The following is a 24,858-nucleotide window of genomic DNA, read 5'->3' as shown; positions in this document are numbered from 1 at the left end:
ATCATGTCCGCCTAACTCGGCATGACCTAGTAATTGCCCATTCGCGGGTGCCAGACCCGGATGCAACTCCAGTGGCAGCCGTGCCGGTTTTACCGGCACAGCTACCGCCAGAGTAGTTATGAAGCCCACTGTTTCAATAGTACCCAAAGGGGTGCTTTGTGTTAAAATGTAAGTAAATTGTGATATATTCAGCAACAATGGTCAACATTACTAACTGCATAGTGGCCCCTCACCCATTATGGAGGAGCTAAGGAGCCAGCCCAGTGAAACAGTGAGCACTCCCTCAGCTGCTTTATCCAGCTAATGGAGTGCTCCTGGGCTGGCTGAACTGTCAAAGGGAAACACTGTTTCCCTTTGACAGTTCAGTTTAGTTCCCCAGCCGCACATGCTCACTGAGCCATGCAAGTGCTGGGGCGTTTTGCTTCGCCAGCATTGCATAGCTCATTGGAAATGCTGGCTGGGGCACTGAATGTCTGTATGTCCGAGGGGGAGCTCCTGCGCCTCCTCGCACATAACGGACAGAGCAGCTGGAGCAGCACCCACACACAGGCCAATGCAGAAGGTACGTTTATGTTCATTGTTTTTATTTAAACATGTGTATGGATGCGTTATGAGTGAGTGTATGGTGATGGATGCTCATGTGAATAATAGAGTGATTGCTGTATGAATGTGCAGCGCCTTGCATATACACATAATCATGTTCATTGTGTTAGGACCAGTGGGGCCCAGGGGACAGGGATGGTATCTTTTTACCGGACATCTATCATTCAAAACCCTCTGCCTTGTCCACAAGGCTTTCTGGGGCCTCGGTCCAAAATACCTTCAGCTATTCCTCTGCAAATACCTCCCCTCTCAATCTCTTCACTCCTCTACCTCCAACTCCCTCAGGGTCAGTCGTTTATCAAAGAAACGAGCTGGGGGTAGATCTCCGTCTTCGGCTGGGGCCTCCCTCTGGAACAGCGCCCTGCCACTCTAAAACTTGAGGAGAACCATCTTTCTTCCTGCACTTATCAGACCTACCCTGTCTGCTGCCTTAAACGTAGCACTTGCAAATTGCTGGCTGCACTACCACTGTTTGTTGCCTTTATTATTTATTTATTGTTATTTATCTGTTTCTCCTCTGCTTCGCACTTTCCACTTCTCCCCCCTTCCATGCACTTTTCCCCTCACACTTGCGCGTTCTCAATGTCACTGGGCCTAGTAAGATCGCTGTTTTATTCTCCTCTGTTCCCCTCCCTTGCCTTGTCACGCTCTGAAACACTTGTGTACGAGCGCGATAGAAATAAAATATCAATGCCTGCCCCCTGGACTCCCAGCAACAATTGCAAACTGTTTGGCTATTTACCCATTTTTTGTTAAAAGTATGCTCTACAATGCAACATTTTAACCTATTATTTAAAAAAAAATTCACAGGGGGAAACCCCCCCGAACCTCCCCTTAATGCCCCTCCACTTAAAAAAGATTCACCAGCCGCCACTGGCCCTCAGACTGTGTTGGGAACGGGATGGGGGAACCGAGGGACTATGGTGGGAGCACAATGGGCGGGAACCATGGGATAGTGATGGGAGCAGAGTGGGGAGAGCCCTGGGTGTGTGATGGGGTGGGGAGAGACCAGCGACTGGGTAGGAGTGGGATGAGGGAGCCCAGCGACTTTGATGGGAGCAGGTGACGGCGCGCAATATATACTGTCCATTTGGCATTTCTGGGGGGTCCCCACCTGCCCAAATTTTGCTCAGGGGGGCCCTGGCCAAAAAGGTTTGAAGACCACTGATCTATTTGGACCAGAGAGAAATTTGAGGGATGTATGGATAGGCTAGAGAGGTTTGGAGAAATCCACACCCAAAAAGCCTAGAGAGAAATCCCCCTCTCCCTGTGGCCAAGCTTCAGAAGGTCTTTGACCCTTCTCAAGAGGAGGAAGAAGAAGAATAATATATGTATGACCTCACTGAGGAAGAGGTTCAAGATGAAGATCCCTTTGCTGAAAATGAGGATGTTTATTTGGACCCCACTGAGGGTTGGGGAGTAGACACCGACCCCAGTGATCCTCACCCTTGGCAGTCACCTACTCCCAACACCGGAACCTGATGCCTTGTGCTTGGACCCCCCTCCAACCGCCCCACTCGACAGGCCTCCCCGGTCGATGATCAAATGGCATTCAATGCCATATTGAGGAAAGCAGCTGAACATTTCCATATTGCTACCCAGGAGACCGTTACAGAAGCTTATTTTGTGGAGTACATTCTACAAGAAAAACCACCGGCCAGTCAAGCTAACCCTCTGTTAAATTCGATCAAGAAGCGGTTGGCCCCTTCTTTATTGATGCCTGTCCTTACTAGAGCAGTAAATCCTAGGGTAGAAAATCTATTTTGACCCTCCCCCTCTCACCCCTTTTACATAAGGGGTCATGCTATTCTGGATTCACTGGTAGTGACAACAACCAGGAAGAGATCAGGGGTTCGCCTATCTACTGGGGAGGCACCCCCTGACAAGGAGTGTAAAAGACTATACGCTCTGGGCAAAAGGGTCACGGCGGCTGCAGCTTATTCCACTCATTGCAAATAATACAACCTTGTTAGGCAGCTATGCTGATGCACAATGGGCCATGCTACAGGAGGACCTTCAAGAAGTCCCTGAACTGCTGCAAGCCCGTCTGCTCTCCACAGTTGCAGAAGGCAGACAAGTTACCAAGAGTATACTAAAGAATACTTTGGATGCAGCAGAGACAGCTGGCAGGTCCTTGGCTCAGGGTACCCTCCTGTAGAGGCACGCATGGTTAAGGAACTCTGGTTTCAAATTAGAGACCCAAGCGTCACTTCTAAGCCAGTAGAAGACACTAATTTATTCATAAAGGCAGTGGATGAAGCCCTCGAAGCTGCAAAGAAGCATAATGATACCCTTAAGTCTCTGGACCAGATTACCCAGAGACCTTCACAAAGGAGGGGGAGCGGGAATAGACGTTCCTTTCGTGGCCAACGTTTCCCTCAAAATCAATACAGCTTGGGGAAATAATTAGTTCTCCCCAAGGAACCAGCAGTTTCACCATCCCATGTCCCACAAGGGGGCAACGACGTGGTAAAGGAAGGGCTGGAATTCTACCCCTCGAGGCTCCCTGGGCTCAGGCCAAAAATGACCCGCACATCCGGGTCGCCTCCCATGCATCCCCCTGTCGGGGGCCGGCTAACATCATTTATTCAAGCATGGGAGGGAATATCTACAGACCAGTGGGTACTCAAGACCGTTAACCACGGCTACTGTATAGAATTCTGACGGACTCCCCAATTCAGACCGCCACGATCAAGACGCCCGACGCCGGAACATCTGCGCATCCTGCTACATGAAGTCGAGACCCTGCAGGAAAAGGGCACCATAGAAGTCGTACCTCTTCTACAGGCAAACAAGGGTATTTATTCAGTGTACTTCCTTGTACCCAAAAAGGATCTCACCATGCGCCCTGTACTAGATTCGCACCCAGCAAACAAATTTGTCTAGCCCCGAATGTTTCGTATGGTCTGTCTGCAGGAGGTAATTACCCTACTCGCACAGGGGGATTACATGGCACCATTTCAATTTTGCCGGTGCACAGAAAATACCTCAGATTCATGATACAGGACAAGCACCATCAGTTCAAAGTACTACCCTTCGGCATAGCCTCTGCACCAAGGATATTTACAAAGGTACTGGCAGTGGCAGCAGCACACTTGCGCAGGCAGTCCATCCCGGTTTATCCTTCCCTCCACGACTGGCTCATAACAGGGGACTCCTACAAGACATGTCTGTCAAATACCCAAGAGACAATAGACCTTTTTATTCAGCCTGGGATTCTCCATCAACGAGAAGAAATCAAGCTTAAACCCCAGTCAAGTCAAGCAGTTCCTAGGGGCTCTAATTCGACCAAGGGACGGCCTTGTCTTCCCCTCCAACGATAGGGTCCAAAACATGCTGTTTCAAATCCCTCAATATGAAACCAGTCGAGAGGTGACGGTACGCAAAGCTATGCGACTGTTGGGAATGATGGTGTCATGCATTTATTTGGTTCCTCACGTGCGCTTGCGCATGCGTCCAATGCAGGAGTGGCTCAACAGCCAGTGGTGTCAGGCCAGCGGACAATGGGACGATCTAATAGTTGTCTTGCCAGCCCTCATTCTCTCGCTGCAGTGGTGGTCAAGGGAGAACCTCTTAAAAGGAAAATCCATCACCACTCCCCCAGTGGAAGCCACTCACTACAGACGCATCTCTCACAGAGTGGGGAGCTCACCTGCATCAACAAACCGCGCACAGAGTTTGTTCATCAGACATAGCCTTCAACCACATAAATCTGTTAGAACTGTTAGCAGTGTTCAAAGCACTGAAAGCCTTTCAGACACAACTGCAAGGTAAGACGGTCCTGATCCTCACACACAGCATCACGGCCATGTACCATCTGAACAAGCAAGGGGGAACTCACTCTCCAGGGATGTCCAAACGGTCCCAGAACATTTGGAAGTGGGCTCTCAAACACAACATGTTCCTGTTGTCACAACATGTTCCAGGGGAACTCAATCTTCTGGCAGATGTACTCAGCAGAGATTTCCCACTACCCTTGGAGTACAAATGGCGATTACTCAAAGACATAGTCTCCAACGTTTTCGCAGAATCGGGCTTCCCAGAGATCGACCTGTTCGCAACTCTGGAGAACGCTCAATGCCAAGATTACGCCTCCAGGTACCCCCAGAACCGGTCCAAGGGGAACACTCTGGATCACATGGTCAGGGAAATTTGTTTACGCTTCCCCACCCAGACTCCCCTACTCAACCTAATACACAATATTGCTATTCCAGTAAGTGGAAGCGTTTTTTATCAGTTGGTGCAATTCTAAGAGCATCAACCCCATTGACTGCTCTCCTACCCATATCGATTTGTACCTGACTCATTTACTTGACTCAGGCTTGGCTTTTAACTTTCTAAAAGTTCACTTAGCTGCTCTTTCAGCCTACACTACATAACAACTACACAACTACACGTGGTGGAAGATACCAGTTATTAAGGCGTTCATGGAGGGAGTAAAGAGAATTCACCCTCCCATTTCTAACCCTGCTCCCGGATGGGACCTAAACGTGGTGTTGACTAGACTTATGGGGTCTCCGTTTGAGCCCATGCATAAAGCAAGTCTCACAGGCGCCATCAGTTCTAGACCCCTTTATTACAGTTCAGAGATGAGGTGGTTCTGCGCATTCACCCTAGGTTTGCGCCTAAATTCATATCAAAGTTTCATGTGATCCAGTCCATAAAACTACCAATGTTCTTTCAGAACCCCTCAAGCATGGGAGAGAAGCCTGCACACACTGGATGTAGGCAGAGCAGTCATGTTTTACATGGAAAGGACTCGACCACTAAGGAAAACAAATCAGTTTTTCGTTTCAGTGGCCGCAGGTAGAGGAGGAGACCCCGTCTCCAAATCTACTATCTCAAGGTGGATTGTCAAATGCATCACACTCTGTTTCTCTCTTGCTAAGAGAGAACTGCCCTTCAAGCCTAGAGCACACTCTACTCGAAGCATGGGGGCTTCCATAGCATTCATTGCAAATGTTCCTCTGGAGTCCAGTTGCAAAGCGGCAACCTGGAATTCTGTACACACCTTTCACAAAACACTATTGCCTAGACACTCGTTCTAGGTCTGATTCTCAGGTGGGAAAAGCAGTACTAAGACATCTTTTCACTCCGGGTACTGCTCGCTAGTCTATGCAGAGCATGTGATTCTAAGCAGATGAACAAGCATCAGAAGACCTGCATTACTTACCGTAAAAGCATTTCTGATGATTGTATTTGCTTAGATTCACATGCGCCTACCCTTCCTCCCCTCTCGGATGGAAGAAACATGGACGTCTTACTACTTTCTCTCTTTTCTGACAGTAGTCATAGGCTCCCTCACGGCAGATAAAATACAATCGGAGGGACCTCGACGCCGGAGGGATTTTGGGTACACTACATGTCACGTAGGGATAGTGTTACATGCACACCGATGTCGACGTCCCCTTTCAATTCTCGTAAGACAAGATGCAAAACTCTGCGGTGACCACTGGATGTCAGACTATATGCGTGTGAATCTAAGCAGATACAATCATCAGAAATGCTTTTAAGGTAAGTAATTCATGTCTTATTGTATGAACGCTTATTTTAGGAAATTGTGTAATTTTTGTGAATTATTCTTAAGATATTCTTTTGTGTTGAAAGGTTTTTATTTATTACCAAAATAACACGTTAATGAAAACAATCAAATTTAAGAAACTGAGTCTTGAACTGAATAAAGCTATTATAGTGACAATATCATAATACTTTTGAGACTCTTTTCTTAACCACCACACCCTGTTACAAAGAAACCCATGGTCCATACTAGTTGCAAAACCCCTGTTGTGATTTTGGCAACTCAGCTGAAGAGAGAAAGCAACTGATGTGTATACCATGAGTAGATGAATGCATCACAATGGTCCAAGATCCCAACTCGACAGCTTATTTGTGCAATGCCATGTATCCATAATATTAAAAGATTGTCTTGGAAATCAAGTTTTGTTGTCCTATAAAGCAGAGGCATTGCTAGGGAGTCGGGGGGGGGGGGGGGGGGGGGGGGAGGGGGGCTAAGGGAGCTATAGCCTTGGGTCTTTTGGTTGTAGCCCCGGATAGAAGCTCGGGGGCTACAACCAAAAGGCTACCTAGCCCAGAGTCTCGACATTGGTGTAGCGCCGGATCTTTTCCAGACCTACCAACACCCCTGCTATGAAGTATACAGAAAGATTATCAAGGTATGTACGTTTTTACTATTTTCAATCCACCTCCTTGTTGGAACACTGGGGGTGGTTAATTACTGTGACATGTTTCTACGGGCATTCCATAGCTAGTACTACTTGTGCTCCTCCGTAAGGTTAGAGTACCTTTTTTCTAGGCTTTTTCAAGTTTGCCGATAAGAGAACTGAGGCACACAAATCTAAAGGGATTTTTTCATAATCGCGCAAGGGCAGTTTGGTTCTAGGATTAAAATGTCCATGATTCACAACCTATAAGTGGCACATTAGATTACATCTCCTGTTTATGGTAGATCTGCATCTTCATTGCAAACACGTTCATTGCAAACAAGTGGACTTATCTCCCATTGTTCCTAATGAGGTATATTCTTTTTGTCTTGTACTCCTCTCAGGCTAAATAATTGTGTGATTTTTGTGTTTTGGTAGCTAATTATTCACAGTTGTTTTTTTGCATCATTTCATGTGTTATTGTGTATTCATAAACTCCTGCTTGTATTTGCAGCCTCTGTGGCGGGTTCTTGGAAAATACCAGTCTTTCTTATAATAGTTCTTCTGATGACTGTAGGTGCCCTACATGAAAACCACACAGGGGATACGCCATCCGGTAAGACTTAATTTTTAATGCGGATTACTTTCATTCGCCTTCCTGCATCTGAACTGCTTTGACATTGTTTGCTCAAATCTTTTGTAATACTGTCCACAATTCAGTTACTTACCCCTGGTAACGTTCATTCGATTGGATGTTCCTCCCACATATTCCTTGTCGCCTCTCCCAGCCTACCCTGCTGTACAATTTACGTCTTATTACACTCAGCGCTTTCTGTGAGCCTACGGTCTTGGGTACGTACGCCTGGTAATTCCTCTTCAGAATAGGGAAAAAACAGAACTTAAGCCAACGGGCGCTGCATGCGCATTTATACTGAATATGACGTCGAACGGAAGCCCTCGAAGGACATCGACTCGGGGACACGGTCTACAGTGCCTTCTGTCAAATTCTTTCAGAAGAATCAAAGCTGGAGAGACATTATCATAAGATGAGGAATACGTGGTAGGAACATCCAATCGAAAGAATGTTACCAAAGTACAGCTGTCAGAGTCTAACTGTATTTGGCTAGTTCTGTAACTGTTTAAGCAGCTAACCTATGTCACCCCTGATTGGGACCCGGGAGCCATCACCAGAGTCCAAAGCGACCCACTCCGCCGCCCCCCCTGGGCGGCATGCTGCCTCCTGCAACCTCCGAGGACCTCGCCTGGAGACCTGCCCTTTCGACGTCTCCGCTTTGGGCGGCCGCGGTGAGTCGGTCAGGGACGCCCGGTCACCTCCCCACCCGCCTTGCAGTGACATTGATCTGGGCTTGCACCGCCTCTCTCCCGGAAGACTCGAATGACATCTGGGCCCCCTCACACCGGCGTTCACAGCAGTGGCCTTCAGACACTGTTGCCCATCTGCTCAGCCAGTTATACTGGGCCCCTGTACCCAACGTGAACTGCAGACACTGCTAGGGGGACCGGATCTCCTTGGGCGTTGGGCCCCCTCCTTCCTCGCACCCCCTGGGTGCCGGTGTGCCACACCCAGTGCTTGCCCCCGGCGTGGCCTCTCCCCAGCCACGGATCTTGCTACCTTCTATACAATACTAGCAGAGGGCCTCCACTGCGGTGCTGCGCCCACTGTCCCCAGTCCCCCATCCACCGGCGGATCCTCCATTGCTCAACACAGGGAGTGTACCCTCAATCCAATCAATTGCATCAGTTCCCATAGCCTCTGCTTCTTCCATCTCGGCTATGGAACACTGATCCCTGGGCCCCGGCCCTCACCCAGGATTATTGGCGCCGGCTGCACTGGTGGGCTCACTCACTGACCACCCATTCCCACGCGCTCCTGCTGGCCGAGGTGGCCCCTCCGGTCCTTGACCTGTTGGTCGTCGGCGTCCAGACCCCCTCTAACCTGCGACACTGCATTCTACCCCGATATTGAGGCCTCTTGTGCGTCCACAGCCCCCCGGACAGCCCAATTGACCTCCCGTTGTGGCCTGGCCTCTCCTTTGCCCGGCGCCCCGGCCGCCTCTTGGACCTTAAGCCCACCCTACATTGGCATCATGACAAAGGGAACGGGAAAGAAACAATCCTCGATCAACATGTTTACAAAGACCCCAGTGGGACTGGTGGTGGAGACATCAGGACAGGAACCATCCAACCCATCAAGGTCAGAACCGCCCGACTCCACACTACATAGCAAACTGGACGACATGAATGGCATGATATCCTCCATCAAGGCGCATATGGAAAGGATCGACGGTCGGGTTGCTGAAATCGAGACACGAGTGAGCAGCACCGAGGATGACTTGGGTTCCCTCCGAGCAGAGGTCTCTACAATCTCTGCCCGAGTCACTGAAGTCAAGAAGAAAAACGAGGACCTCGAATCTCGCTCAAGGCGCAACAACCTCCGAATTATCGGTGTACCGGCGGATGGCATACGGGAACCTATGGAGGACTATGTAGAGGGCATGCTATTACAATTGCTGGATTCCCCAAAACTCTCCCCACAATTTGCAATCGAGAGAGCCCACAGTGCACTCACGGAAAAGCCCAGACCGGGCACACCACCACGACCTATTATTGCCAGAGTCCTAAATTTCCGCTACCGTAACACTCTCCTTAGGGCGGCGAGACCCAAAGGAGAACTCCTATTGGACGCGGCCAGGATCCACCTATACCCGGACTTCTCGGTGGCGGTCCAGCGGGAGCGCAAAACCTTTCTGGCGTGAAGAGGAGGCTGCGAGATCTGCAGGCCAAATACGCCATGCTATATCCCGCCAAATTGAGAATTGAACATGCGAACCGGGTGTAATTTTTCACGATTCCTGAGGAGGTCTCCAGGTTCATTGATGAACACTTCCCTGGCTGAATCACATTTACAACATACATTGTTAATGTTTTGTTCCTTGTAATTTTTGTTCATGAATTGAGACATTGATTTACTACAACATAGACCAACTGTCGAGTGGATGTTGCTGGGGACCGTCCTAGCACTCATCCACTATTCTAATATCCCTTTAATATGTGTTGTTGAACCCACACATTGGCATGATCCGATTTGAGAAACCATTCATCCCGAGTTTGTGCAAACTGTTTCTCTATTATGCGACCGTGCCTTGCCTACCCGGAAAGGTCCCCTCACGGGTGGCACCTGATGCCACCACCAGGCACCATATGTACCCTTATATTGCCTCCCGGTTCGGAGCATCACCACCGGGCCAGTTCACAGGCCCCCCAGGCGTTGATGCCATTGGTTTGGATTCGGTTGTTTAGTTACGGGGTTATCATTCCTCAGTTTAGGGGAGGGGTGTGGGAGGGGGCGGGGAGAATTGGGTTCTATGTTAAAGGCTTGGTATCTACAGACGAGTTAGAGTATAGAGCATTATGGAGCCGATGGTATTGCGGATTTAACTATGCTGTGCACCGACCATGGGGGGTCACCGCTTCATTTACTCGCAACTTCCAATGACTACCCCTGGTCTGTTGAGTGAGGACACCTTGACATTCATGAGTTGGAATGTGCGGGGGCTGGGAAACTATAAGGAAATGAGGCTACTACTGCTCCAAGCCGAGCGCCACGGGGTTAAAGTCCTGCTCCTACAAGAGACACATGCCCGCACTGAGTATTGTGAAAAGTTTGCCAAAGCATGGGGCTCTCAAAGGTATTACACTGACTATTCTACCCAAATTCACAGGAGCCTTAGGTTTAACCCCATAGCCACACTGATCGACCCCCAGGGTAGATGGGTACTACTGCATGGTATCCTGCAAAATAGGGAGGTGGTCTTGTTAAACATTTACGGTCCCAACATCGACAATCCCGAATTCCATTTACACCTCATGTCTCTCCTTGATAGTTTCCTGTTGTTACCAATCCTCTGGGGAGGTGATTTTAACACGATATTCGACGTAGACCTGGACAGATCAGGCTCCAGACCTAGTCAGCTTTCCAAAGCTGCTTACACTACACTTTCGTCTCTCCCCAGCCTGGCCCTTGTTGATGCATGAAGGCTTCTCTATCCCGACTCTCGTTCTTGCTCCTTCTACTCCTCGGTACACGATTCCTATTCCCGAATCGACAGATGGCTGGTGTCTGATATTCTCATTGTATCTGACCTAGCGATCCTACCCAGAACTCTCTCTGACCATTCACCGGTGACTATCACCCTGTGTTGGGGCCCACACCGTGGTCGAACCAGGCACTGGAGAATGAAGCCACACTCTCTCCTCGACCCTGTTTTTAGCTCCGTGTTAGAGTCGGCGATCAAGGAGTTCTTTGAGATCAACACCAACACGGTGTCTTCGCAGGCCACCCTTTGGGAGTCCTTCAAAGTCTATATCAGAGGTATTGCCCTGTCCAAGGAAAACGGCATCCTTAAAACTATTCGAAGGGAAATTGCCGAAAGCGAGGCTACGCTGGCCGCACTGGAAGCCCAATGCACTTTACATCAAACCCCTGAAATTCTGGCGTCAATCGGTATAGAACTAGATACCTTCCGCTCCCTTGCGGAACGCAAACTGAGGTTTTTGGACAGCCCGGGCCTTGGGCGGAAATACGGCGAGGGTGAACGCCCAAGCCGCCTCCTGGCTAGACTTCTCCGCCGAGAGTTTGGCAACCCACCCATCCCCGGAATAGAAAGACCTGACAGAACCCTGGCCACTTCACCCCAAGACATTAATTCCGAATTTATCTCCTTCTATGAATCCCTATATGCACAAGCGGACAGCGCTACGACATCGGAAATGAACGCTTACTTAGATAATCTCCCCCTCTCGATCCTTTCCCCCCGAGACCATCAGCTCCCTCAAGAATCCATTCACCACCGAAGAGTTCTCAGATGCTGTGGATTTGCTCTCTTCGGGTAAATCCCCAGGATCAGACGGAATTCCAATCGAATTTTACAAACATTTTAAATCACTCCTTCTCCCTCGCCTGGTGGCCCTTTGGGAAGAGTCTGTGGAAGTGGGCCAGTTCCCCCCCTCGCTCCGTGAAGCCATAATAACTGTCTTGCTAAAACCCGGTAAACCCCCGCCCCCCACTCAATGTGGCTCCTACCGTCCACTTTCACTCATCAACTGTGATGTCAAGATCTATGCCAAATTACTTGCCTTGCGTCTTGCGCCCTACATGCCTCACATCATTCACCCGGACCAAGCGGGATTTATTCCGGGACGCGCCACCTCCTTGAATCTGAGGCGCCTCTTCAACATTATAAGCAGGGTGAGCCCAAATGTCCACACGGTAGCAGCGACACTCGACATGCAAAAAGCTTTCAACTCTGTCTCATGGAAGTATCTTTGGTGGGTGCTTGACAAATGTAAATTCGGCCCCACCTTCCTCTCTGGGTCAGGTTGCTCTACTCCAACCCTGTAGCCAGGGTTCGCACTGAAGACCGATGCTCCCCCCCTTTTTCAAATAGCTAGGGGCTGTCCCTTTTCCCCCCTAATCTTCGCTGTAGCGATGGAGCCATTTGCGGACATGCTTCGCCAATGCCATGCACACAGGGACCTGCGCACCGCCGGTTCCTCGGATATAGTTTCCCTATATGCCTACGACACCCTTCTCTTCATCTGCTCCCGCGATACTAATCTGGCCCCGATTTTGGAAGATATCGTCCTCTTTGGTTGAATCTCCGGTCTCAAAGTGAATTGTTCTAAATCCACTCTGTTTCCCCTCACTGCCAGAACACACCCCCTCCCCCCCCTGCTGACACCCTGGGATTCACATGGGCCCAATCCGTCTTTACTTATCTAGGCATTGTAGTGTTATCAAACTGAACGGGTCTTTGAAGAAAATTAGCAAAAATAACTCACAAATCTTACAGTACAATCACTGGGCTGGAGCAAACTTCCGCTCTCGCTGGCGAGCAGGATAGGGATACTGAAGATGGTAGTACTACCCCAGCTTCTGTACAGGTTCGCCAACATTCCACAGTGGCCGGGTAGCGCATTCTTCCAGGCGTTGACCTGTACCCTCAACACTTTCCTCTGGCACTCGGGCGCGGTCTGGCTTAAATTCAAGACCCTAGCTGCCCCGATGGAGGTTGGTAGCTTTGGGGCTCCCGATTTCCTTAAGTACTGGCTGGTGGCGCAACTCCAATATACCGCATACTGGTTCAATACATCAGACCCCCCACCCCATGTCAGGCTCGAGAAGCTATCAGTAAACGACCGTGACATCCGTTCCCTGGTGATTACACCTGTGCCGTTGGTATTTGACTCACTCGACCCGGCGACCTGCACGTCACTGGCCCTGTCCAAAACATGGCAACTAATGGGCATCACCCATCCCTTTCATGTTAATATACCACTTTCGAATTTCCTCCCAGAGGTCCCACAAGTGCCTCCCTTTATTGTTCGCTGGTGGGCTGAGGCTGGATATGAATTGCTCCGGGACGTTTTAGAACAAGGCAAGTTCATAGAGTGGCCTGACCTCCCACTGTCCCTCAGGCACAGACCTTCCGTTTTGGCTTCAATACTCATCCCTCCGGAAAATCCTTAAACACAAATACCCGAGCTTCCCGGCGTTTCCACCTGATGAGTCTGCAATCGCGGAACTCTCCTCACCCTCCCCCATTAGAGGCAAAGTCTCCAGACTTTACACTTTGGTGCAGACCAGATCGCCCCCCACACTTTCTAAACTAAAACATACTTGGGAGGCCGACCTTGGACTGGAAATGTTCGAACGGTGGCCCCTATGTGCGCACGCATTCATGGGGTCTCCTTCAACTCCCGCTTCAAACGGATCCAACTCAAGTTGCTCCACAGGTACCCCTACACCCCGACCAAACTGCACCGTATTTCGAATGACCTCTCCCCGAGTTGCCCCAGGTGTGGCTGCGACAATGCTGGCTATATCCACATGCTCTGGTCCTGTCCCCGCCTTACTCTATTCTGGGGTGCAGTATGCTCAACTATGTCAGATATCCTTGATCACCCTATCACACCATCCCCGATGAAGTGTCTTTTTCATGACTTCTCAAAACTCCACCGAGACTGCAGGAAGCTGGCTGGCCTTTGTATGCTACTTGCAGTACGCTCTATCCTACTTTGTTGGCTCCGGCCTACCACACCTACTCGTGCACAGTGGCTCAGGGTGGTCACATGGGCTTCGGACACCGAGGAATCCTGGCGATACAACAGCCCGCCCACTCCAGACCTAGAGATATCTGGTTAAAGTTTTGCTTGTTCATGTCTCCTGCTGATGCAGACTCGGAACCTGCATCTCCAGCCCGCTCCTCTTGCCTCTCCCCTTCTACCTCCTGAATAGCCTCCCCCTTTATCCCGCCACTCACCTTGTATGTATACCCCATGTGTATAAACTGACCTTTGTACTTGCTTTATGTATCTGTAATGCCTGTTTTGCTTTGATTATACATGCCCTGGTTGTTACGTACCTGTTCTGCCAAGCTAAATAAAAAGAAGTTTAAAAAAAAAAAAAAACAGTATGACTCAATCACACGGTAACCGGGCAACTCGGGGCAATAATACTTAACTCCGTTAAGCTGTCTACACAAATATCCCCATTACTCACCCGCCACCTGCGACCACGCCGAACAGCCCAACAGCACTTACAAGTCACTTCCAGGTGCGCGTGCACGGTGCTCTTGAAGGCTGCTGGGAAGTAGGTAGGCGTGGCCACAGGGGCAGGCGCGAAATGTAAACCAAATTTGTTTGGTAACAGAGAAGCGATGGTGTTCATCAGCTCTCGGCCAAGATGATTGCTGTCTCAAGCTCCAACCTTTTCCTCTAGGCCACGAGGCTGCTCCAGCCTTCCCGCTCTTGCAACATTAATTCCAAGAATCCAAGACAGTACAAATTATTGATAAATCATAGGGGTCATCATTAATCGTTAAAATGGCATCCCAAAATGTCCCCATATGGTATAATTAAAATCCTGACTTTCCATAAAACTGTCCCATATATGCCCCTCCAAATTAGGATCAACAAAGTTGTCATGCGACTTAAACCATGTCCAGCAAAATGTGGTTAGACTTTCACAATACATGAGCAGATGCATGTAGACTCAATTTCAAATTCAACACACAGCCTACATGTCCTAAACTCATGTGGAATACCAAGCCTAGCACCAATAATTTCCAATGAGGCTGCCGTATTGAACTTAATATTTTCTGAACGGTGTAGCCAGTTGCATAGGCAGTAAAGTAACACTGTCACAACTGTGCCATTGGAGCCCCAATTGGCACCCATTGTGGAATATTTGGGACTCATTCATCCCTGTAATCCTTCCTGGTAAATGCCCATTCATATGTCTGCTTTATTTTCCATTTCCAAGACTTTGGTACTTCCTTATTAAATTTCACATACTACATATCCCATAATTCATTGTTTGGCAGTACTTCTTCCCTGGCTATTCCTAACCAGCAGTCTTAGAGCCACAATTCCCGGAAGCCTTATGCTGCTTTCACTTTCCCAACACCAGAGAGAGAGGAGGCAGATTACCATCAGGTGTGGTGCTCCAGGTGCTGCTAGCGAGCCTGCTTCTGCACAGGGCAGGTCAGTATTTAAGCAGCTGCCCGCAAGAGCACAGGGCTCCTGCATTGAGTTCGCTCTCAGCCCTTTGTGCTTTGGTCCTTTTTGATTTCTGCTGTTTCATGTTGCTTCCAGAGCCTGCTTCTCTCTGCTCCCTGCCTTACCACCCTGCTACTCTGCCTACACTCCCCTGCCTTCTGCCCTGTACTTCTATGCTTCCTGCACTGCAACCCTGCTCCCCTGCTTGCAGTCTTCTGTTCCCAGTTTGCGACGCCTTGCTCTCTCCCACCAATTATCTTGTTCCCTGCTTGCAGTTCCTTGTTCTATGCCCAGAGTGTGGGTTGCCTGGCTTTAGCTTCCAGTCCTGAGTTTCCTTGTTATCGGTCTGTAGTCCTGCCTGTGTTGTTCCAGTCCAGATTTACAGTTCCTTGAATTCCTTATCAGTCTGCAGTTCAGTCCTTGTTTTCCTACCGCTGAGTTTGTCCTGGTTTTCTTGTTCCTGGTCTATAGTTCAGTCCTCTGTTCCCTGATTCCGGTCCTTAGTTTTTAGTCTGCAGTTCCAGTCTCCTCTACCATTGCACTTAGACTCTTTTCTTCTTGCCATTCATCTTTCATTCCTGGTCTCTGTCGTGAACCTTGTTTACTGACTTCCTATTCTACCCTGGATATTTATGTTACTGTTCTTGTGCTCACTTGGCAATCTCTTCCCCTTTGCTTAGTTGCATTTCATTATTGTATGTTTTGCTGTATTGTAAACTGTGTGCTGGTTACTGCTTCTGGAGGCAGTCATTGTTCAGTTTCTGCTGGACCCATACAGGCTTCAGTCTTGTGAGTACTGTGTCCTTGTTTGTACCTTAAGGTCCAGACAAGACACCCACTCCTGCTGCTCCTTTCCATGAGCATTCAGAGTGGGGCCCTGTAACAGTAACAAACTCAGAAGGCTAGAGTTTCAACAGACCCTGTGGGAAACTCTTCCCCCGTTCTATGTACACCTAACATGTTGGCCTTACTTGTACTCCCTGACCCTTTCTGTTCAGTGCCTTGGTTGCCTGTCTGTAGTACTTGCCTATCCTTTCTTGTCTGCAGGATTCCTTGCAAATGTAGGCCCTACACTTTCTCATCCTGCATACGCTTTATAAAGTGCTTTGAACAGGGTAGGGTTTGAACCTGTGTAACACTGGTGCTGGGTCAGTTGACAGTTTACACTCAGTATTTTTTGCTAAGTTTGTAAGAATGACAGAAACTTTGTTTTGTATAGCGTTTTGATTTTAATTCTACAGTTCAGCCGACACGCGTTTCCACCTGACGGGGGTCTTATTCAAGGCTGGGGTAGGTATACATATTGTGCAGTATTGTGAATGGTGTGTTGTAAGCAACCATCCAATTAGTGTGAACCAAAGCAAGCAATTTGTGAGGGTACTAATGTTTTCAGTGACTGGCTGATTGGTTTAGTGACATGTGAAGAATTGTAACCAGTGTTAGGAGCACAACATGATTATATTGTAATGATATGCATTATGACCAATGTTGGTGACAAAGTGTACAGAACAAGTTAGATATCCAAAAGATTAATATCCATGACGAGATGCACCATGGAGAAAAGGGAGGGAAGGGAGAGGGGGTTAGTCATCGCAGGTATGAAGGCAAGGCCATGTGAGTTAGTGTAAGTTGAAATGGCAAGGGAGAGGACGTTCTTACTGTGTGGGGTTTGCGAGACTGTGCAAATATTGTTGATTAGGTGCCCTTAAGTAGAGCCTCTTGTTGAGTATCAGCCAGTAGGGTCAGCATATAATATATGTGGTTACGTACTGGCAATGTTAACATGGCACCGTGATTAGTGTGGTAGGGCTGGGTCTCATAGTGGACGGCATGGCCGTTGGGCTGTTGACTGTCATGATGTGGCCTGTGGGCAGGTATGGGGGCAGTGTGTTGGCAGGGTGGGCTTCATTATCCCTTAATTGAATAGCGTTATGCTTCGTGGTGTATGGATCGACTTGGTGCCAATGGAGCCGGCCAGTTGTGGAAAGGTGTAGAGGTTGGAGGGCCCGATGTGTGCATGCACTAATTGAAGGGTCCTGATTGTGAACTACGATTGCTGGGCAGGTTAAGGAGAGGGCGATGCGTTTGGCAGAAAGTGGGGATGATCTGCTAAAAGGGGAAGGCCAAGTGACGGGTCTATCGGGAGGAACAGGGGAGGTGGTGCCTAATGTTCTGTTTAACAGTATTTATATGTGCATGTGTTGTGGTCTAGTTAATGATCACACGCAGGCATGAAGATGTAGTTACTATAATGTATTCTTCTCACATACACATTACTTGCTTCTAGCTCCATAAATGCTTCCTTAATATCTTAACTATAAGTACATGTGTGGACCAACTAGATTCACCTCTATTCTTAGTAGATTGTCAAGTCTATGGCTTCGCGTCTGTAAGGAGAGTGGAGGGATGTATTCTCTCCTCTATCTCGCTGCGCTCGTAATGCCTGGAGCGGGAAGCCCGCGCTTCAGTTCTCCCGTGGGGATCTCATGATACTTCTGCACGGGACTTCCGTGAAGTCCTTTACTCCACACACCGCTCATGAGCATCCCTTCATATTCTAGGATTTCATCTGCTACTTTCCAAAATGGACGCAACCCTTCTGGGATGGTTTTCTCATCTGGCTACCCTTTTCTAATCCATTCCGTGAAAGGCTGTGTTTAGAAGTGATGATATGACTGGAATGGAGGAAGAGAGAGGAATGAACAGAAGGTCAATAAAACGACAGATGGACTGGAGACAAGGAAGGCATAAAAGTATTACACGTGCCCCCATTGTCTCAGTCATGGCCCATAAGAATAAATGCACATTGGTGAAGTGCAGTAGACGGCATAAAAAACAATCTCCCTGAAAAGGTTGAAACTAGTTTAAATGCTTCTGAAATTGTTACAATAACACTATTTCTCCAGCATGGGGTTTGGCATGGATTCACATGCTCGTGAATATTCCCCGTCGTCAGGCTGGAAATCTTCGGTAAAGAAAAAAAAAAGAAATCGGTTTCATTTCTGAACTGTCTTTATACTAGTAACCAATCGCTGATCTCTGGGTCATACTGCCTCCAGCCAATGACTGCCCTCTACTTAAGCCCCTCCTCTGGCAGCCATCTTCAGATTTTTACCGCATGTTCAAGTGTTGGGAGTCCTCGTGCTATAGCTCTTGAGCTTTTACTGCGCTTTGCGTCTTTTCGAAGAGTTTTCTCTTATATTTTGGGTCAATCGAGCCTCAAGCTACACCGACTTTGCTTCCGATTAACGGGGATGCGTTTTCGGAATTTTCTACGCCCCTCAAGGGCAACATTTTGTTTTGTTTCCACTTCTCGGACGATTCCGGAAGATTTTGAGGCCTACCTCGTGGACATGGCCCAGGACAAGGGAAGCATGACGCCTACTGGATCCAAGCTGTTTAGGAGCTGCCCTGGCTGGGGGCTTCAGAACTTCTTCAAGGAGGATGAGCACTCTCAGTGCCTCTACTGCCTTCACGAAGACAAAACGCACGTGGAGAAGGACTGTGCGTTTTGCAAGAATATGTCCGAACGGACGATGAAGGACAGTCGGACTCGACTCACCAACTGGCTGGAAGGGAAGAGCCCAGCAACAGGTGAGAAGAAGAAGAAATCCGAGCGGTCTTCTAAGACCTTTGAGGGTGCTCCGATGACGGGGGCCCAACAAAAGGCTAAGCACCGCGAGTCCATGGGCACCGGGAGCGCCGATCGGTCGGGCTCCTCGACTGCCAGGCAGGGCGCACTATCACCAACGCCATCAACCACGAGCCAACGCTCTGGCTCGGTGAAGAGGAAGTCGGAGAACCCGGGTAAACTTCGGGAGAAGCCCTGGTCGATCCCGACGGAGACAGCCGAGGGGGAGTGAGGCAGTGATGCTCCCCTCAGGGTAAAGGCCTCAGACACGCCGAGGGAGTCGTAGCAGCCCCGGCAAAACCTACGGAGGCTTCCCCAGTGGAGGCGACTTCAGGGGCTAGAGTTTCCCTGCCACCCAGGAGGGAATCGTCTTTTCTGCCTATCGAGAAGACCCCCGTGAAACCCCAGCAAAGAAAAGAGGAGGGGGGCACGGTAGCCATAACAGACTCGGCGACCACCTCTGAGGATGAGTTGGCAAGCGTCAAAAGGATCCTGGACGAGAAGTTTGAGGAGTCCAAAGCCCACGGGAAGGATCCCGACGAGGCCGACTAGGAGAGCGACGGGGGAGCCGACGAGGAAGATGGGACCGCAGAGAATCCCGCACCCTGACCGTCAGCCCCATATCAGCCGGTACCTGTACCACAGGACAATTCAGGGGCTATCTTGATGGCTATACAGACCCTGTGCGTGGAGATAAGGATAAGGATGAGGATGCCCTTACCCCCCCACCGAGGACCCAGCGGAGCCTGGTCCGTCGGGGAGCCCGCCTAACAAGTGGAGGCGAGTCCATCCTCCACCCCTCCCCCTTCAGCCTTCACCCCCATCCTCTCCTCCAAGGGACGAGACGGGAACAGAGATGGCGACGACGGGGACAGACGACGACGGTGGCGACGACGGAATGGACCTCCCCTCACCACCACCTCGGGCCTCCCCACCCAACGAAATTGGCTCCTTCCACGCCATGATCGCCAGGGCATCTGAGCTCTTCCAGCTCTGCCCCAAAGAACAAAAGGAGGAAGGTTTCCTCTACCAACGGCGGGAGGCCAAGAGGAAGACTGTCCTCTCAATCCCATTGCTGGACGACATCTGGGACGAGGGGCTAGCGCTCCTGAAGAACCCATCCACGGCCCCTGCCAGGAGAGACCGGTATGCGAAGAAATACTGGGTCCCGGACTCTGCCCCTATGTGTCTCAGGGCACAGCTGTCCCCGGATTTGGTGGTCTACGCGGCGGCCAAGAAGGCGGCGGCAGGGGCCACGGCATCTACTTCAACATACCCACCGGAAGGCGAAGGGAAGAAGCTGGACGCCATGGGACGACAAGTCATTTCGTCGGTGGCAACGACAATTAAATTGGCCAACGGCCTCGCGATCGTGGCACGCTACGACCGGGAGTTGTGGTTCAAGATCGCTCCCTTGCTGGACTTCCTTCCGGACGACAAGAGGGCTGAGGCCCTGGAAATCCTACAGGGAGGGGAAGTGGCGTTGGACCACGCCATTACGGTGGCCACGGACATCGCCGACACCGGCTTTCGTCAGATGGGCAACAGCGTTTGCCTTCGCCGGCGTGGTTGGCTCAAGGCCACCGACTTCCGCCAGGACGTGCAGACCAGGGTTCTGGATATGCCCTTCGATGGGAACAACCTGTTCGGCAAGACAGTGGACGGGTGGACACCGAGACAGCTTTGGCCCTGGGTGTTCTTCAACGACGACGGCTGTCCTTTCGGAACTCCGGAGGCAAGCAAGGTGCCTCCAAAGGATTCGGCAGTGGTTCCTCATTCTACCGCCAAGTGGCCCGCTCCTTGTCGCAGGAGGCATACAGAGGACGCGGCAAGGCAGGAGGATCTCGTTGTCATCGCCAAGGAGGCCAAGGCGGCAAGGCCGCGTCGAAGCAGGATTGAACCAGCTGTAGCGTCGGGCCCCCAACTGAGCACCGTGGTGGGAGGCCGTCTGGCGAAATTTGTCAGCATGTGGGAGTCCATCTCCACCGACCGTTGGGTGCTGGATACCCTGGCCCGCGGGAACACTCTGGAATTTCTAAAGTGCCCCCGTATTCCACCCGTGGCCAGGAAGGAAAACCACGTCCCTCAACTGCTGCTGGAGGTACGGGGGGATGCTAAGAAAGGGAGCCATCAGGCTCGTGCCAAAGAGGCTCCGGGGCTCCGGAGTGTACTCGCGATACTTCCTCGTCCGGAAGAAGACTGGCGGTTGGCAACCCATCCTGGACCTTCGTCGTCTAAACAAGTACATCAAGTCCAAGAAGTTCCGGATGGTCACCCTCCAGCACGTGCTGGGACAGCTGGAGGAGGGCGACTTCCTTTCGTCGCTGGACTTGGAGGATGCCTACTTTCACAAAGGGCATCGAAAGTTCCTGCGATTTGTGGTCCAAGGGCGACACTATCAGTTCAAGGCCCTTCCCTTCGGATTAAAGTCGGCGCCCAGGGTGTTTACCAAGTGCCTCGCACCAGTGGCGGCGCGGCTGTGCCTGCAGGGGGTCCACGTCTCAATCAACTTTGCGAAATCCCACTTGTTACGGTCGCAAGTCGCCCTGTTGCTGGGAGCCAGGCTCAACACAGTGGCGCGATTGGTTTCTCAGTCAGAGGAAAGGACGAAGGCCATCCTGGGCAAAGTACAACGGCTGTTGACCATGGACGAGGCCAGGGTGAGGTCCATCAAGTCCCTGCTCGGCAAGATGTCCTTGTGCATCTACCTCGTGCGCCTGTGCAGACTGCAGATGTGACCACTACAGGAGTTCCTCGATGCCCGTTGGATGCAAGACTTTCCGCCAAGCGATCCAACTTCCAGACCCCGGCGCATCGGGAAACAGTGACGATGGATGCCTCCCTGGAGGGATGGGGAGCGCACACCAGGGATCTCCACGCAAGAGGCCTTTGGCTCCCGGAAGAGAGGTCACTACACATCAATGTCCTGGAGCTCCCAGCCCTGTTCTGGGCCCTCTGGTCGTTCGTTCGTTCGTTCCGTCCATCTCTAAAGGGCAAGGTGGTAAGGATCTTCACCGACAACACCACCACAATGTTCTGCATCCGGAAGCGGGGAGGCACCAGATCCCCAGCCCTATCCAAGGAAGCCCAGGATCTGTGGCACTGGGCCGTAGCCATTGCCGACTCACTCAGCAGGGAGCTGCGGTCGTGCCACGAGTGGGAGCTGCAGCAGGATCAAGTGGATCGCCTTTTCCGACGATGGGGCAATCCCCAGATCCACCAAGTGCCGGAGGTTCGCCAGCAGGTTTCCCCAGCCGGGGAGCATGGGCGATGCCTTCTCATTTCCCCTGGGACGGCCTGTTCCTGTATGCGTTCCCACCATCGCCGTTGCTGCTGCTACTCGTCAGTCAACTCAGATGGTCCCGGTGCAGGATGATCCTTGTCGCACCGGCGTGGCCAAGGCAGATCTGGTTCCCGGACCTTCTGGACATGTCCGCGTCCCCCCCAGTCAAACTGCCGACGGACGCGGATCTTCTCACCAGAGAAGAGGCGCCATCCTCCACCACGACCCAGGGCCCCTGAACTTGCAGGCCTGGCTCCTGCAGCACTAGAGTTCAGAGGGTACGATATCCCGGCAGACTGCAAGGAGGTACTTGCAAAGGCTAGGGCGTCCTCGACTCTCAAGTGCTATGGACCCAAATGGAAGAGGTTCTCTGTCTGGTGCAGTGCACAGAAGATTAACCCTCTGCGGAGTACGGCCCCTCAAGTGCTGCTGTACTTGCTACTGGTGGCCAAAGCAGGGCTGGCACATGCCTCCATCAAGATCCACCTGGCGGCTATCTCCCCTACACCAGAACTCCGGGGCGCTCGTCGCTATGGTCCCATCGCCTGGTGAAGGAGTTCATGAAAGGACTGTTCCGATCGTTCCCGCCGGTGAAGGCTCCGGCTCCGGCCCCGGCGTGGGAGCTCAACGTGGTGCTGACAAGGCTAATGGGGCCGCCATTCCAGCCGCTGCATTCAGCACCGATGAAGTTCCTGTCGTGGAAGACAGCGTTTCTTGTGGCCATCACCTCTGCAAGACGAGTGAGAGATCCAGGCCCTCTCCTGTAAACCTCCATACCTGACTTTCCACGAGATGAGGGTGGTGCTGAGGACGCACCCCTCCTTCATGCCCAAGGTGCCGTCGGACTTCCATCTCAACGAGCCCTTGGTGTTACCTGTTTTCTTCCCATCGCCTTCGTCGCCGGCTGAGGGGACTTTGCACTCGCTGGATGTGGCTAGAGCGCTGAAGTTCTACGTGGACTGCACAAAGAGTTTTCGGAAGTCATCACAGCTGTTTGTGAACTTTGGACCTGTGAACCAAGGGAAGGCCCTCTCGAAGGCCTCCATTTCCAGATGGCTCTCCGGCTGCATCATGCACTGTTACCGGTTGGCAATTGACCGCTGCCCGGCCACCTGTGAGCCCATTCGACCAGAGCGATCACTGCTACCACGGCATTCTTGTCCGGTGTGCCCCTGCTGGACATCTGCAGGGCTGCTATGTGGAGGTCGACGCACACCTTCACGAGATTCTACTGCGTCGACCGGGATTTCAGGGAGGAGTCCAGGGTCGGCCAGGCAGTGCTGCGCAACTTGTTCTCCTGAAGGTGGGCCTGGTGAGGAGGTAAGAGTTGCTTAATGTTGAGCCTTGCCACCTCCCGTGGTTGTGAATGTGTGTACTGCTATGTATTCTTATATTCATGAGCATGTGAATCCATGCCAGACCCCATGCTTGAGAAGGAACAAGATACTTACCTGTAACTGTTGTTCTCCAGCATGGGTCTGGCATGGATTCACATGCGAACCCTCCCTCCTACCCCTCTGCGGCTCTTCTCTTGGTCCTACTGCCACTGTACGTGCTACCAAATCTGAAGATGGCTGCCAGAGGAGGGTCTTAGGTAGAGGTCAGTCATTGGCTGGGGGCAGTATGACCCAGAGATCAGTGATTGGTTACTAGTAGAAAGACAGTTTAGAAATGAAACAGATTTTTTTTTTTTTTTATATTCATGAGCACGTGAGTCCATGCCAGACCCATGCTGGAGAACAACAGTTACAGCGAAGACCATGAATGAGGCTAATTAAGACTCAAATCTAGCTATATGAAGTAAATGCTGATGAACTTGGGTCAGTCAGTGTGAATCTGCGATGTATCATTTTAGGGTTCAACATTTTGATGAAATGAAGTGACTACTGCTCTGCAGGAGTTTAGGGATGAGTTGGGACTAAAGAGCCTACTCAGCTCCACACTACTACTAAACGGCAATGATCCCAGTCATAAAGATTAAACGGCACAGACAGACTGACAGACAGACTGACAGGGGTCGGAGCTGATATAATTGGAACACAAACAGTGGTACGGTCATACTAAAATAAGAGTGTCCAATCCAGGTTTTTGAAATACAGCAATTCTTCAATTCTTTCAATTCATACAACTAATTAAAAACACTGAAGACCCACCATTGTAAAGGTTACACAGATCGTGCAGACGTTGAGAGTAAAAGGGCACTTTGGGTAAAGACAGGGGTTCAGGCAAATAATGTGGGCAACAAAGGTCAATGTTCAAGGATATGTCTTTTAAAAGTCAAAGAAAGGTGAGCTTTAAAGGTCACTAAGATCCTTTAAGGCAGAACACGGGGACGGGGCCTCGCTAAGCTTGTCTTTTTTTGGGGGTGGGAGGGGCTCCACAGTATTGAGCTGGACTTTTTGGTGCGATTACTGTGTCGAGTCGCTATCAAGATTTTTTTAAATCAGCGGTCTTGGTAGATCCTGGGAATCTAGACAGCTCGAATAAGCCATAAGCAGTCCAACAGTGGAGTGCGGTCTCTTCATCAATGATCAGCTCGATCAGGTGAAGCGCAGGCAACTGATGGGTCAAGCCGGTGTCTCAAATCAGTTGAGTCTGCT

The 24,858-nt window shown here is 50.6% G+C and overlaps 1 protein-coding gene across 4 annotated transcripts in view; it reads left to right on the top strand.

Annotated features, from left to right (window-relative positions):
• Positions 1-24,858, top strand: part of TMEM245 (transmembrane protein 245) — a 956,632-nt gene that overhangs the window by 71,128 nt on the left and 860,646 nt on the right. For all 4 annotated transcript variants that reach the window (XM_069620553.1, XM_069620551.1, XM_069620552.1 and 1 more), the window contains exon 3: positions 7,279-7,380. In XM_069620553.1, the coding sequence (XP_069476654.1) occupies positions 7,279-7,380 (102 nt within the window). The remainder of the gene's footprint in view (positions 1-7,278; positions 7,381-24,858) is intronic.

This window comes from Ambystoma mexicanum, chromosome 5q (assembly GCF_040938575.1).
Source record: "Ambystoma mexicanum isolate Mex_15411 chromosome 5q, UKY_AmexF1_1, whole genome shotgun sequence".
NCBI classification, from domain to species: domain Eukaryota; kingdom Metazoa; phylum Chordata; class Amphibia; order Caudata; family Ambystomatidae; genus Ambystoma; species Ambystoma mexicanum.
This window is presented reverse-complemented; position numbering and strand designations above follow the sequence as displayed.